This window comes from Convolutriloba macropyga, chromosome 11 (assembly GCF_964194025.1).
Source record: "Convolutriloba macropyga chromosome 11, txConMacr16.3, whole genome shotgun sequence".
NCBI classification, from domain to species: Eukaryota; Metazoa; Xenacoelomorpha; order Acoela; family Convolutidae; genus Convolutriloba; species Convolutriloba macropyga.
The window spans coordinates 54,355,006-54,371,574 of record NC_134478.1 but is presented as its reverse complement, the minus strand read 5'-3'; the positions used below and the strand labels follow the sequence as shown (position 1 = coordinate 54,371,574).

General features: G+C 35.0%; 1 protein-coding gene across 1 annotated transcript in view; it reads left to right on the top strand.

The window, feature by feature from the left end:
* Positions 1 to 172: 172 nt before the first annotated feature.
* The window catches only part of LOC142349286 (uncharacterized), a 29,969-nt gene continuing 13,572 nt past the window's right edge, over positions 173 to 16,569 (top strand). The window contains exons 1-4 of the mRNA XM_075400753.1: positions 173 to 421; positions 3,696 to 4,062; positions 12,047 to 12,672; positions 13,983 to 14,121. Coding sequence (XP_075256868.1) covers positions 4,032 to 4,062; positions 12,047 to 12,672; positions 13,983 to 14,121 — 796 coding nt within the window. The 5' untranslated portion in view covers positions 173 to 421; positions 3,696 to 4,031. The remainder of the gene's footprint in view (positions 422 to 3,695; positions 4,063 to 12,046; positions 12,673 to 13,982; positions 14,122 to 16,569) is intronic.

Below are 16,569 nucleotides of genomic sequence, written 5' to 3'. Positions count from 1 at the left end.
CTTTAAAAAGATATATAATATCAAATTTCCACCTTTTTTAAGAATGTTTGAAAATATTAGGGGGAAAAATTAATAATAGATTAAAAAATTGTCTAGAAACTCGTCACCAGTATTATAATATGTTCAACGGAGCTACTGGTTATGATTAGCTATTGATGTTTATAATGTTAGAAATGAGTTTGTATGTAATTTTTCAATTTGCAATGGTCTTCCGTCAGATGATGATGTATTTGTTGAGCTTTCTAATATGCATGTCGGATTTGGGAATCCACGCGTGAAACAGGGTCAATGATTTACAAAGGGCAGTCATTAAATGGCAGTGGAAATTGAGAATCAGTGTCAATGATAGTCTGGAAACAGATCGTTGACAACTCGAAATGGCCCATCGTTGTTGACAACTCGTTGCTTTCCTCTTTCATACGTAAGTACTTCAGGTGGCCAAGTGAAAACAAATTCACCCCTTTGATTCTGTTTTTTTTTTATTTTTGTTGTTCTTTCGGAAAATTACTTGGTCTTTTTCTGGTTTTATTGGATGACGTTATTTGTTTTTTGGGCATCTGATGGAGCAATTTGGCGAGGGATTATTAATACTGCAGGTTATTTCGATGGGTGAAGTTATTTGATACAACAATTTGATTGTAGGCGAAGTTTCTTGCAGTGTAGTTCGTGCCCGACTTCTTGGCTACTTCTGAACACTCATGGCGCGAGCGATGCTTGAAAAAAGCCAACTAGTTTTGTCGGGCTTTAAGTCCGTCAATTTTTATCACCCTTCTGTTTTCGGATGAACTCTTTGATGTGTTACTTGATCGTCTGTCGTCTTTTCAAGAGTCTTGGGGCATCGTTGTAGCTTTTTAGTTAAATCCCCTGCTCACCGTCTGTGCCGAACCCACCAAGTTGCTATTTCTAATGTTTGCATCAAATTTTCATGGCTGTGTGATTTGCGAGGTTTGTTTCTTTGTCATAATAACTACCAAGAGTTTGGGGCCAAGAACTTATTGGGGCCAATCAAACTTTTTCTGTGGCGATTCTAGTTGGCACTCTTCTGGGTCAATTTAAATTGAACTGCCTTCTTTTTTAGGGTTATCGGTCGACGGACTTTAAGTGAGTAGAGGAACCGAGATTGATTATCCCTATCAATATTCGGTAATGATTTTCTAATTTTGTCAATTACATAAAAATTGACCAAAATTTTTCAAAACTGAACAATTTAGCATAATGTTTTCTCGCTATTTTTCTATCTCAGAGGCCATTTTTTTCATATACCAACCGATTAACTCATTTTTTTCGAATTTTCATTTTTTGAGCCAAATTTTCAAAATGGATGTTTTAGTCTAAAAATTTATGTCAGAGGGGAATATGGTGACTGATTAGCAAATGTTTTCAAACAATTGCTTGAGTTTGCTATCTCATGCAATATAGAGAAGTATACAGTGGGGGGACGGGAGGGGGTTGCTTGCCGTATAAACCTGAATAATAATTTAACTGCAAAAAAAGTAGCTTAATGTTTCTTTCTTACAATTTCGAGGAAAATTTACCAATTTTTGGCAACCTTGGCAAAACTCTGACCTGTTTAGGATAATTTGTAATGAACTCTTTTGCTCAATTCTTTTTTTTGGTCTCATCAAATTGTTTGTTGAACCCTTTATTCTCTGAGGCCCTCTATTGGCGGTCAGTTATTCGTCCAAAAGATCACCATCCAATTCAAGCCTCCAAGGTTTCTCTCAAACCCCTGATTGTTGATCAAAATATTTCAGCGGCTTTGGTACGCACAGTGTACGCTCCACCAGCGACCTTCTTATCACATTGTGATGAATGCGGTGAAAGCGGTGAATTTTTGTAAGCTTTGCGGTTCTTAGTGGTGAATTTTTGTAAGCTTTGCGGTTCTTAGTGGTGAATTTTTGTAAGATTTGCGGTTTTTAGCGGTGAAAATTTTATTTTAACCGCATGCACCGGATTTCTTACAAGAAAGAAACTGCGGTACACGGCTTCGAAACTCTCAACTCCTGCGTGGCAACAACTTTTCATTCCACTGCGCCATCTGTCACTTACTCTGAGGACAGATAGTAATTAAATTTAAATCAGATTCAGTAAACGTTAATTATGAAAAACAAATGCGTTGAAATGTTGTAGGACTTGCTGTTTTTAGCGGTATTTTTTTATTTTTGCCGCTTAAGCGGTGTAAAAAAACGAATTCATCGCTACCATCGGGAAGCGGTGAAAATAGAAAATTTCACGGCTAAAAAACCGCGAATCTTACGAAAATCACCGCAAAAAATTTGCAGTAATTTTTAGCGGTGAATTTTTGCGATTCTTGGCGGTCAATTCTTTTTTTCCCACCGCATTCACCGTGTTCAACGCTAAAAATGACAATTCTTACATATTTTCACCGCATTCACCTCAAATCTTACATTTTTAAGCAATTTTTAGCGTTGACACCTCGACCCTGGCAGTCCCACACCCCATCAACTCTTCGCCTCATTGCATCGCGGCCTCAAAAGGTGCATGCTTACCTCGCACGCTGAGAAATTTCAATCTTTTTATTTTTTTCCCCAGTGACGCACCATACCTAGTACCGTATTTGCCCAAAGTTCCGACCTGCTTTGTTTGTTTGGTCATCTTTCAACAATGAAGTCTATAAGTTTATCAGAACAATTAGGCTAATGAGAATGTGTTCATAAACCGGGAGTGGCACCATGATAAAGGAGCATAGTGAATCTTTCTTCCGTTCGAAACCGACAAAACCGAATATACCGAAGCTTTCTTACGTTTGAAACCAAAGATACCGAAGATTTCTTACAATATTTTGGTCGTTTTTGTTCGGTCTTCTCAACTAGGAGGTGTAAACCCACTCTTTCTGTACTTGACTTCAGTTTTTCTGGCATTAAAGCAACGTAATCAACAAACAATGTGTTAATCTTGGTACGTACATAGCAACAGGTGTTTTAGACGGCAAAGTTTTTTTCGAGGCTCTTTTACCGGTTTTTGTGTAATGTTATTGACGTAAAAATCGGCTCCCAATCGGTCTAAAATCATCTGTAGAACCTAAAAATATTAAGCCGAAAACCACCTTAATCCGCAGGTACCGTGGTCATATTTACTTAAAATTAGGCTAAACAAACTTTTTCTGATATTTCTATGTATATTAGACTGGACGCAATTGTATACGTCCTAAAACAGAAGTCAATGTTTGCAAATAAAAGTCACAAGTAAAATTCATGAACCACCTTGCCTCTGCTAAGAAAACCTGTCGAATCTCAATACTCCTCTCTGAGTCGTAAAGAGACCAACAGGACTATTAGTTTGAGAGCAATTAAAAACTTCGTTTGAGAGCAATTAAAAACTTCGTTTGAGAGCAATTAAAAACTTCGTTTGAGAGCAATTAAAAACTACTTTTGAGAGCAGTTAATAATTACCTGCGCATGGTTGATATGGGTTGAAGAGAGGAACGTAATTAAATGGTCCTGCCCAATTTGCTGGTGACTCTGCTCTAGTCTATTACCAACGGCTTCCAAGTGTCTTGTAAGATTATGCACTCTCTTGCCATCGGAAGCAAGAGTCTTGCAAAATAACAGCTGATCATGAGTCCATTTCTTGCAACCACATTGCGAGTTAAGCGTCGCATTCCTACGCGAGAATCTGGCTAGGTAAACGTAGGAGTTGAACTCAGGTGGCCCGTATCGATTGTCCTTTTGTAGGTCGTGTATGGAGGAATCGAATTTGACAATTTGCAAAACAACTACATCATTGGCGGCACTGTTCTGAATACGAGTGATCTTCAAGGCAACCATTGGGCCCGAATAAGTATCTACCAAAACCCAACGTCATTTACTCAGTCGCTGTTTGGTGGCGTCCCCGTGGACTGGGCTGTACGCTTTGAGTGGGATAACTGGTTTGGGCCGAACTCTGGGTTCCGAAACTACGTATATACGTTATTTGGTTGCCTTATCCAGAACGGAAATACTGACAGATGCTTTGTAAGCTTCACTTTTAACAACATTTACAGATTCCAAGATGCAGCGACGTCTGAGTACATGCGCATAGGGATCAACGGGCCCTACAACTGTAAGTATAGAAAATATCTTCCTCTTGGGGGGGGGGGGGGGGGGGGCAATTCTTGAATAGACTAATCAAAACCTATCTGAACATAGGCTTATTGACGAATCTCGAGAATATACTTAACATAAAATTGAGAATAGTTCAGAAGGGGAGGCAACTGTTTTCTAGGTAATAGGGGGGGGGGGGGGTGAGATTGTAGGAAAGATTTGATTGTTGTTCGATATTATGCCACAATTTTGAACTTTGCCGTCTTGACCCTCAATTAGCGAAGCGAGGTCCTATTATTAGCGAAGCGTGGCATATCGCACTGGAATTTAATATAGAAACAAACGGGAAACGTTGTAGTAACGCTTTAGTTACGTTAAATGGTGATTTTTCAGTAATTTGTTTACAGTTTCAAGCCTTAAAGCTCACAGTTTAAACTATGTTACCAAAAAGTTTTTTTTTTTAAATCTTATTTTGTTTTCTTTCTCAAAATATCGTTCAAAAATCATTTGTACACGTCTCTCTGTGTTTTCTGCTAATTAAAAAACTTTTGTGTGAACCAACTTCTGGCTCTATCAAAAATATTTCTTGAGGACTTCAGGCAATTTAGAGCTCTCAGAGTTGGGTGGCAAAAAAGTCTCCTCAATTTATCAAAAGTAACCATTTGAGTGTTTCGAAAACCACGGAGACGTAAAAAGGCCAACGTTAAAAATGAAAAATGAACATCAAATCAACCATAATCATTATTTTAAAAAGACGGAATTGTTTTCGTATCTTTTCGTTTGTTTTTTTTACAATGTCAGAGCAGATTAAAGTTCAAACTAATCTCCTCTAATTTTATAACGTCCAGATCAAAATGAGAGTTAGAGGGCATATATATTAACAGATTCAAAAATTTTAATACACGTGTTCATATTTTTTTTAAAATTACAAAATTCTTTTTCTCTTCTCTGTATTTTGAAATAGTTAATCGAACTGATCTTTTCCAGTCTTAGGGTGTTTCTGTAATTTGAAGAACTATTTTTTAATGTTGATTTCGAAACCCGTTTCTTTAGAAATAAGCTTACTTAGAAGAGTAAAAAGGCCAAAACGTAAAATTTACTGATTACCAATGTTCCTCAAAGGTACTAATTGTGATACCTTAAGAATAACTTTCAATGTTCGTTTACATGTTAGAAACTACTAAAGGAATAAGGCAAAACTAATTGGAACCATTTCAAAGTTAGAAAATTTACCCAAAGTAAAGACATTCGCCAAAAATTTTACCTTTAAACATTTTGAATACCAAAAATTATTTTTTCTAAATCTAGCTGTTAACACGTCAGAGAGATTTTTTTAAATACAATAGTCGGAGTTCAAAATTTTGGAAGAAATTACAAACTTCTCATGTTTTCTAGCTTCTGTTCAGTGACGAAAAACCGCAGTAAGTCACAACTTACAAACAATATGAAAAATGCATCAATTTTCTATATATTAAATCGGTAAATTTTTGCTATTTCATTAGTTGCGTGCTCAGTCTAACAGTTGACAATTATTTCTCAAAAAATTGTCTAGCTGCTAATCAAAGTGTTACTTTTTGCAGAAGACAAAGCAAATGTCACTCAATTAACAGAAGATGTTGGAAAAAGATTGAAAGATTTATCTGGGCTTGCAACTTTAAAACTCGAAAATTTAATTATCTTAGAAAAAAACTTCTAGTTGTAGCGATTAGAATGGTCAGAAGAGACTTCTAAGTTCAGTCGTGAATTCTATTTAGTTGGATTTTAAAAGTGTAGATTAGTTTAAACAAACAGAGAAGACAAAGAAAGTCTGATTTCCTTCGGATAATAGACTTTTTCATGCAATTTTTCAATTTATGGACAACCTATACTTGTGTTCCCACCAAGCCACAAAGACCCAAAAAGCAACCTACAAAACAAATTTGAGCTGTTCAATAGTTATTTTTGCTCATGATGCTTGATTTTTACAAAAGCGTAGAGAGATACGTGGAATTCTGTTTTAAACGAGATCCCATTCGAATTGCTTCCACTTACGGAGAAATGATGGTTAAAATGTTTTGTTCCTAAACTGATTGCCACGCTGTTGAGTTTCGATATAGCTAATTTTCATAGACAAAATCCACTGCAACTTGTCATAAAAACAGAAATTATTAAACAGCATGCATAGAAACAATATTCAAAAAAGTTACCGGCTCAAGGCGTCTCCAGTGAGAAAATTCTGCAATTTCTCCAAAGATTTCTTGACAGAGAAACACAATAAACGCAAAATGGGCATAAATATCCCATTAAGGTCATAAAAGTTGATATTGCGAAAAGTTGTTAAATTTTCAAAAGGTTGATTAGCAAAGTCTAGTGTAAGAAATAACAGTTACCGATACAGTTGGCTCAAAAAGCGCACGCTTAGGTTTTAAGTAAACAAACAAGGAAGACATCAATGAACAGTGACAAACCTTGAGTATTGGTCAATTGTCAAAAACAGAATTTCAGAAAATTTTTTTTAGTGTTGGCTTTTGTATTTGTGCGTTGGTCTTTGTTTCTGCAATTTGTGGTGTGTATGTGGGCTTGTCTGTTTTTCTGTGTCCGTGTCTTTCAAATTGTACAACAGATATCTTTCTCAATTTTGTTGAAAATTTTTCGCCGGTTGAAGACGAGACTCAATTGAATGTTGACGAACATTGTGTAAAAATCAGGCCCCAATTAAAGTTTTTGGTTTCTATTTTTTTTGGTAGGCGAGTTTCGTATTTGTGTTTGTGTGTCGGTTTTTGTACTGGCGCGCCTGTTAGGGTGTATGTATAGATGTGCGTATTTTAAATGTGCTTGGTATGTGCGTAAGAGAGTGAGAGAAAGAGAGAGGGGGAGAGTTATTGTGAGAAATATTTCCTTCAGATGTTAGACACAATTATAGGCAGAGAGAGAAATCTGTCAGAAGTGATGAAAAGTTAGAAAAATTAATTTTATTTTGCTACAAAAGGCAGATAAACTTGTCCAGTGTCAAAACTCTTTTAGCACGTCTGCTAGGAGTTTTTTTTAAAATTGATATTTTCCTTGTGCTCATGAAACATTAAAAATGACAAATAATATCGAAAAACTTTGAAGAGTTTATTTCAGAATTTTTAGTCATTTTTACGATCACCAATACAAGTCCCTGAATAAATCCAAAACTGGTTTTCCAATCGGGCAATATACAAAAGGTGAGAAACTTTGAGTAAATATTAGATGCCAAACCAAATTTTCATAACAATTTGTTAAGTTTGTGGTATGCGTGTATGACAGAAGCATAAAAGGACAGATAGTGTGAGAGAGATAGTACAATTAATTATTAGACACAAATAGAGGCAGAGGGCAAAAACTGTCAGAAAGAAAGAGAGATTAGAAAAAACCACTTGAAACTTGCTACATTTTGCGACTTCTCAATTTTCCGATACCAAAAATCTGTTTTTCAATTTCGCTGATGACACTTCTGCAAGGTTGCTGAAAAATTATTTGTCCCGTTGTACAGGTTTCTTAAAATTTTATTGTCCCGTTGTGCTTATCAATATCAAAAATGATATTAAGGACTACATGAACAGTGAAGATCTTTGAATGGAGACCATTTGACAAAAACAAAATTTAAAAAACTGATTGTTTTTAGTGTTGGGCTTTGCAATTGAGTGTTGATTGTTCATTTGTGTAAAGTGTGGTGAGTGTGTGTGCGTACTTGATTTATTCGGTGACTGTATCTTTCAGATTGTGCAACGCTTATCTTTCCATATTTTGTTTTTGTTTTACTACACCGATCCTTTTAGATTTTGTTTTTGTCGGTTAAAAAGTTTTTTTTGTTCAAACAGTTTAAGTTATAACATCAATTCCATATAATTTGCTTTGGGATACACCCAACGGTTTCTCTGGCAGAATTTAAAAGTTGTTTATGTCTAAATGACTTGTTGTTAAGTGCAGTCACAGAATAAATTGACAGATATGCGTAAATTTATTCGCGAAAAGATCGTTTTGTTCTTTTTTGTCTATTATTACTTAAAAATTGCTGGGACTGGAAGACACTAGGAAATAGGAGAAAATAGGAAATAATGATATGGTTACACTAGGAAGTTGCTATCTAAAATCAAACAATGCAATGGCTTGAAAAAGTTTGAACTATTGACCTTATTTGACATTCATTATTGTTTTATAAGTTATGATAAGAATTTTTAAACAACATGGCATGTAATTAAGTTCTGATAGATTCGAATAACCTGAGTTACAGATAAATATCTCGAAAAAAACTTTGCGACCAAATTTGTTTGTTCTAATTTAACTAATTAGTTTGAAAGGTATATGTTGAATTAGTTGATTTTAACTTTAAATTAATTGATTGAATTTTGTAAAATAGTTATTACTAGCTGATCTAAGCCCTTATTTTATCTGAAACAATTAGTGATAAACAGCTATTTAAAGATGAGCCAATCATCCTCGCTTTGTTCACAAATACACTCATTATATTAGTTTTTATCACCTGTCAGTCTATTAAGCCCGATCCCAGAAATTACTACTACTGTGTCCAATTTTTTTTATGTACACCTGAGCAATCACGGTAATCACTTATTGTTTCATGTCAGATGCAACTTCGAAACCGTCTTAGGATTGAAAAAAAGTAAATTTTTTGTACTTGAACCTCGTTTTACTTGTTTGTCTATGCAAATTGAGGTTGAAAACTTGCAATCTGAAGTTTGCGAGAATCTTCCGAACTTGATGTTGCCACATGAAACAGACTAGTATTCCCGAGTTTTCTCTCTATAGTTAACATACTTAACATCCAAGCTTTAGACCAAATTATCTCATCATTTGGGTATTTGTAGTCTCCGTTTTCGTTTTCTCAAATCACACCTGGCAACGCGTATTTATATGCGATTGCAATAGTCAATTGCCTATAAATTAGGTTTTTTTCATTAATGATGGGTAGGTGGTGGTTGCTTGGGTTTGCACAAAAGTATTTATTTATTATTCTTACCATTGGAGATGAATTATAAACTAGTAGAGATGACGTTATGACAATAAAAAAGCAGACGACGATAAACTAGTAGAGATAACATGATGGAAGGAGTAAAAAAGCAGTAATAAAAAACAGCTTTCTTTGCAACCACTGTCACCTACCATTGCTTTCATTTCTGTCTAATTTACAAGGATGATCGTAAATGTGCGTTCGCACATGATGTTCCTACCCGAACTCATCTACATTTTTGTTTTAATTGTCTCTACCAAATGAAGAGGTAATCAAAAAATAGATGTTTGAGTTTAAAAAAATTGTTAAACAAATAAACTACTAATTGATGTCACGCCTCATTACAGCGCTCGTGGGATCTGCCATTAGAATAATCAACGCGAAAAAACAAAGGAAAAATAAGCAAATTTCACGGCAAAAAGTCATTATCTAAATTTAAAAGAACCTAATAACAACGTCACATTGCAATAAAATTAAAATTTAACTACAGACATTTTATTTTTTTTCTAACTACACAGCAGATGGGAATTGTCCTTTATGAGACTCGGTAATAAGTCGACAAATAGAAGAAATAATGAGCAAAATCAAAATTTTTTAACCAAATAATTTCAAAAGTCTTAAAATTCATTAGCATTTAAAAAATAATTCATGAATAATTTACTAAAAAGTCGTTGGAAAGCCAGTAGGACCTGTCTTTGCTTAGACTAAGCCATAGAAACAGACTAAAGATGCAGAAAAACTCAGAAAATTAAAAATAATTTGCGAAGACTCAAAGTATTGAAGCTTTAGCTACTATCAAAAGCATTAGCTACCATCTGAACCTTATGTAATTTTATTTCAAAGGTTAATTATAACAATTCAACTAAAATTCTACTGAAAGGTTAAATAAGTTCACCTAGGGCACATTTGAAAATCATTGGGATCTGAATAATCTAAAAGAGAAAAAGAAACACAAATTTTCGAATTACAAGAAATTCGATAGCGCCTACCAAAGATAAGTATAAGTTACAAGCTGACGAAAAAAACAACAAAAACTGAAAAGTTAAAAAAAAATTGAAAACGAATAATATCATAAAGTTTATGACTATTCGCTGCAAAATGACTGCTTTTAGTAACATCATTCAATCAATTATCAATTAGAAGCTTATGAGATCAGGCAGGATTTTACGGGTACATTAAGAATGATAGAACAGGAAGAAACAGCAATTTCAAAAACAATAATTGAGCGAGAAAAATGTCGAAGCCATTAAAAAAAGATCTTTTCAGAAAAAAACTTTCTTTTTTTTTATTTAAATTTTAGCATTAATGGGAGTTTTTAATATGAACAAACATACTTAAGAACGAAATTTTTGAGGAAACCCGTAGTATCAACGCCATTAAATCCAATGGCTGTCAACGGATGTCAATGAGTACGCTAAGTTAGGCCTCAAGGGAATAACATGGATGTTTGTCAATACTAGGTCATCAATAGGTCATCACAATAAGTCTTCAGACTATGAAAACAATAACAAACACAGGCAAAAAACCAAATGTTCAGTAGAAAAGTGCGAGAAGAAAGTCTGGAAGCCATTTAAACCATAAGTTTCACTCAGAAAACTTTATCTATGATCCATTAAATGCCTCTTCTAAAACAATAGTAACTAATAACTTTATGATAATCAGATTAATTTCGAAAAGAAAACAAAATTACAGAAAAAAATTAAAAAAAATTAGAGAAAGGAAGTTATGAAAACTCATGGCATCAAAATCATAAAACCAATAGTTAAAAAATAAAACCGCTAAACAGATTAAATTTGGTTGCAGTAGGAAGGAAAAAAGTTCTGTCCTAATTAAGACTGACTTCCAGTTAACGAAAATATGTTTAAGATTGGTTAATGTAACACAAATTTTTTTTTCAAAAATTCTACTTAATGTCTTAACAGCCATTAGCTGTCCACTCGATGCATTAGATAGTTTTGCTTTAATGCTCACCACGAAGTTTCCGCACTTTTAGTCAGCGAATCTATGTCAGGACTCCGAGAAGATAGTAAAATTCAAAAAAGAAAATCAGAATTTCATTAAAAATTACGAAAACCCAGAGTCGAAGCCGAAAAAAATTGAGCGATTCCTTGAGAACGATATTTTGGTTCTTTGGGGATCATTTGGAATGTGAATGAGGTTTGCCAATACTTAAACCTCGATATGAAAAGTGACTAATCACTAAATGGCTAAAAAGAAAGAAATATGAAAGTTTCCTAAAAATCGGCTCTGAAATTGAACTCAATTTTTTAATACTAAGTTTTGAGACCAGAACTAGCCTTTTTATCGCCTCTCGTCTAATGACAACACAGTTTTGTTTCATTTTTTGCGTTAAATGTATTTTCGAATTAATATTTTTGTAGAAAAATATCTTAATTTCGTCAAAAATTGCGCTAAAAGTGAGTAAAGTCATACCAAATATCCCGTGTTCAGTGAAAACTTTAAACCTCGATAACACCTCGAAAAATACGAAATCAAAAATTTTTTTTGATTTCGGGTTCTATACTGGACGAGCTTTATAATGATACCACTCACATTTCTCTACGATGAATATATCGATCGGCCAAAATTGACTGAACAAAAAAACCATTTGAGTATATAGTCCCCCCCCCCACAAGTGGGGTTGGATCAATAAGTTGTCAACATTTATTCTGGAGCGATGATTGTAAATTCGAGTAAGAGTTTACGTTACGTATATTCAGAAGAATATTCTCACCACACTGACTTCTGGAAAAACTATCACCTATTAACATCACTTTTAATACATACGTACTTTTATAGACCTCATTGCTCAATTCTGCCAGAAGTAGAAAAACATCTTATTTGAACTTGATTAACACAACTCTAACAATATTACTGTAGTCACCCCCGTCGTCCCCTACTTTCACATCGACCTATCCCCGTTGTTGATATATTTCATTTTATTCTTCTGCAGTGCTCTTCATTCCCCCAAGTATGACTAATAATTTGGAAAACTTTTTAACGAGGCAGAACTTAGCCAATGTTGTTCCAGGTAACAAATGGGAGTTGCCAGATTCGGGGACGGCAAGTGTGAGTTCTGTCCTTACTACCTCAAACGTCGGATCTAGTGGAATCTTTGCTTATGAGCTGGACATGAGCGATCCAAAGAAATTCATACTAGGAGAACCAGACGTCCAATTGTGCCGACTGGATGATAACACACTTCCAATGTCTGGAAAAGGAATTCTATTTGGAACCGAAAATGGGGACACCAAAATTGCCCTGGATGCTGCCGAATTTTCAGCCCAGTTAAACTTGACCAAAAGTTTTCAAGTTTCAACTCAATCTGTGAACACACTTTGTGTATCCATAAACGGTTTTGTCATGATACCCTGCAACCCTGGAGGCACTGACAGTCCAGCAAAGCCCCCCGACTTTTACAATTTGAATGAATCTGTTGTGATCGCGCCCGCGATTCTAAACAACCAAGCCGAGAACATTATTTCGAGTGATTCTAATGCATATAACGTCTTCTATCGCGAACTGAATTCTACCGACTATTCTGAAGTTGACAGTGTGATAAACGATACCAGATTTGGAACTTCCTGGGGTTTTGTGGCAACTTGGTACAAGGTGGGGGATCTTGTCAACAACTACACCCTCACTAACAGTTTCCAGGTATGCTAATGACACCCCGATCACATAAGTAATAATAATCAAGAGGTTGTAGCTTATAGTCCAGCCCTTGCTAGCCCAAGCTGGTGGACAGCACGTTGCCATGTAAAAAATGTCACGTGTATGTGAAGGCTTTCAAGCTAAACTTGTTAAACTGGTGGGGTGGGGGGGGGGAAGGGTGGGGGGTTGGAAGATCCGAGTTATTATTGAACCTGCTTGAAGCAATACAAACAGAGGAACATGTTTTTGTTCTCATTGCAATCAAAATTCTGAACATAACTGACACTAAAGTCAGGCGAATTGCTCTCAAATGACGGCCTGTGGTTCGCTTTGGTTGGCGGACGGTTGCTTAAGATTCAGCAATCTGGCCTCAATGGGTAGGAGGGGCGAGGAAATAAGGAGAAACAGAGCTGAATTGAAATGGGTCGCAAACTATCCAAAAATGAGCCCTAAATCCTATAATTTTAGCTCGTGAACAGGTTTGGTGGAGACTAGTATGGAGAAGAGTAGAGCTCTATGAGCACTGAACGGACTTCTAATTTCGCGTACCAAAATTTCCCATCCTGAGGTTATAAACGCATCAGCGGCGAAAAATTGCTTCAAAAGACCAGCAGGACTAATCTGACTGCAAAGACTTCCTTTGAGAGCAATTAACTACCATCACTTGCCTTAATCATTGATCACATCATATAAAAGAGAATTTCAAGTCTGTTAGAGCCCAATTTCAGTAAATATACCTTCGCGGGGAGCTACTTAGCGGAAACTTTGACAGCGCAAACAGCTGTAAAAACTAAATTAATCGTACTATCGACCACTAATTGGCTTTTTTAGTAGTCAGCAACCACCGATTAAAATGTCTATAATGTAAGTGTAAGTGTTCCAGAAGTGATTTGAGATACTTAAAATATGAAGTGCTTTAGCAATAACTTATGATTAATCCACTGATTGTCAAAAATCAGGAACCTGAACTTAATTTATAGACCTAAAAGACAACAACTGATTACAACACTCAAACGAAATTCACGTACGCCTGTAATTTAACTATTACAGAAAGTGTCAATTTAACAAAATTTTTCTCTAATTTTTACCAAAGGGTGGAGTTCAAATACCCGAGCAAACCAGTTTAAATTTATAATTCTACCACAGGCAGGAGTTAACATTGGCCAAGCTTAATTTTAGTCTTTCGGAAGTTTATTTCTTGGCTACACATTTTTTTCTCAGCCATAGAATGTGCTTCACTTTGGGTACGCTGTTGCATTTTGTTTTCGGAAGCAAATTCTAAAAAAAATTGTCATTTATTTTCTTCATTTTAGCTTATCTTGGCCTGCGATGATACTTATTGGGGCACAAATCAAGAGAGATGTGTTGCTATCTTTGTCTATGGAGAATTGAACTACGCTCAAAATTCAGACGGGGATGCCTTTATTGCAGGAATCAACGCAGCCAATAACGGTAAACTTTTAAATACTTAAAAAACGGTAATTTTTCAACTTTTCAAGTTCAGTGTTTGCCGTTTTATAAGTATCAGTTGGAATAGAAAATAAAGAAGTCCGATGGTTTGTGCGCCAGGGGGATTTACTTACTGGCTAGGATTTATGTTCTAACATAATAAGGAGTGTAGATTATTATAGATTTGTGTCAAATTTGGCGGTCCAGCTGAAAGGCCGTCAGTCTCAGTGACATATTGAACTATAGTAATAATCAAATGAAGTTATACAAACTCTATCATCATGTCAAATTAAAACAATCGTATTGGTTGACCTAAAATATCTGTTGCAAAAGTCAGAGCTGTGGTGAGGTTGTGGACAATTGGAATCTTTAGTAAAATCAATGGAGTGTCCGATTAACAAATTCACAAGTTCAGAACCATTTCTTACATCACTGAGCAAAAGATCACAACCTTCTAGACTCAAGCCGCGTTCTTTCTGGTCAGTTTTTATTGCTTTCATCCGTTCTGGTCACTAATAAGTGTTGTTATTGATCGTTTTGTTTTTGATTTCATTGCTTCTAAATCTAGAGAGTTTCGACAATCATCGGTTTTTTATTTCTCTTGTTTTTTTTTGATTGATTTAAATTCAGATGGTAGACGATACAGAGTACTTTTTACAGAGTATTAAGTTTAATCATTTTACCACCTTGGACACCATACGAGTCAAAAGACTCTACAAGAGGTGCCCAGAGAAAAAAACGTGCAATAACTAAAAAAACATATCAAAAACATCTTTATTATCCAAATAATATGCCCTAAGTTTAGTTCGAATCGAAAAAATTTCTTTTTTAGCTACTTATTTGCGTAATAGACTTTCTTTAGCAAGATAGTTGAACATTTTTATTATTGAAAATCTCAAGGACTTCTTCTGAGTCTGTGTTTTGACTTTTGGCAAAGGGATGAGTGACTTAATGGACGCCCGCGTGTTTGTTCTGTTACTGTCAACATCAAGAAAATTCAAAGGAGAAACTTTTGCGATCTGATCCAGGATCTCTTTTACAAGAGCGTCAAAATATAAATCAAAAACTAACAGCACGTTGTAACGCTTGAAAAGATAGCATACATGGTCTCCTCTCTTCTTAAAAAAGATAGTTTTTAAAATGCGTTTTTGTAGACAAAAAATAGAACTGAGTTTTGTTATTTTTCGCCGAACCGTAAGCTGAAAATCCATACGGTATCATTGGTTTGGCATAACTATTATACATTTGTAAAAGAAAAATTTTCGAGAAAAAGTTTCTTGCTCGGAACAGCATTCCGTTGAATTTTGCTAACTTTTTTTCAACATGTTCAATGTGTAGATCAAAATTGAGATGCGTATCTATGAACAATCCTAGATATTTGAAAGAAACTACTTCTTCAAGAACTTCGCCTAATAGCAGATTTTTTGATTTTTGTACCAAAATCCACAATTTTACCTTTCTTACTGTTAAGGACAAGTTTGTTTCTTGAACACCAATTTTCAATCTTTTTCAAGTCATTATTGAGCTTTTCCTCAATTTCCAATTTTTTGCCTGATGTTAAAATTGTTGTATATTCTGCAAAAAGTACTAATTTTGAACTATCTTGAACAATTTGAGGCAGATCATTGATAAACAAAAGAAACAGCAACGGACCCAAATTTGATCCTTGTGGAACACCTACATTAATTTCCAATTTTTTCGATTCTTTTGATCCGTGGACTACAAATTGTTTTCTATCTGATAGGAATGAAGCAATGAGTGTATTTATTTTTCCTGGAAAGTCTAAATTTTGTAATTTTTTCATGAGAAGTGAATGATCAATTGTGTCAAATGCTTTTTGAAAGTCAATGAAGCAAGCGAAACCCATTTTTTGTGATTCAATAACATTTCGCATCAGTTCTGTAACTGATGCGATAGCGTGTGCGCATGAGCGTTTTTTGCCGGAATCCGAACTGTTTGTTTGAAAAAAGTTGATGTTTTTCGAGGAATTCAACCATCCTTGTATTCAATGCTTTTTCAAACCATTTGCTTAGGGATGACAAAAGACTAATTGGTCGATAGTTTGAAGGGTTTTCAAAATTTCCATTTTTATATGGAGGAATTACCTTAGCTGTTTTAAGACAAACCGGAAAAAATCCTTCTTGAATGCTCCTATTTATCAGTTTAGCCACATGATAGCTGACCACTGAAGCTACTAGTTTTAAAAGTTTGTTACTGATCCCATCATGACCCGCTGTGCTTTTGTTTTCTAATGAACTTATTATATTGAAAATTTCCTTAGTGTCAACGGGAAATAAGAAAAAAAATTTTGTCGTGACAGGGTAAACCTGGCTCACTTTCTACATTGTGAAAATTTGTGTTACTCACTTTCTTACCCACGTTGATAAAAAAGTGTTTAAATTCTTCCACATCAATATCTATTACTGATTTTTTCCTTTGCCCTAAGAATTC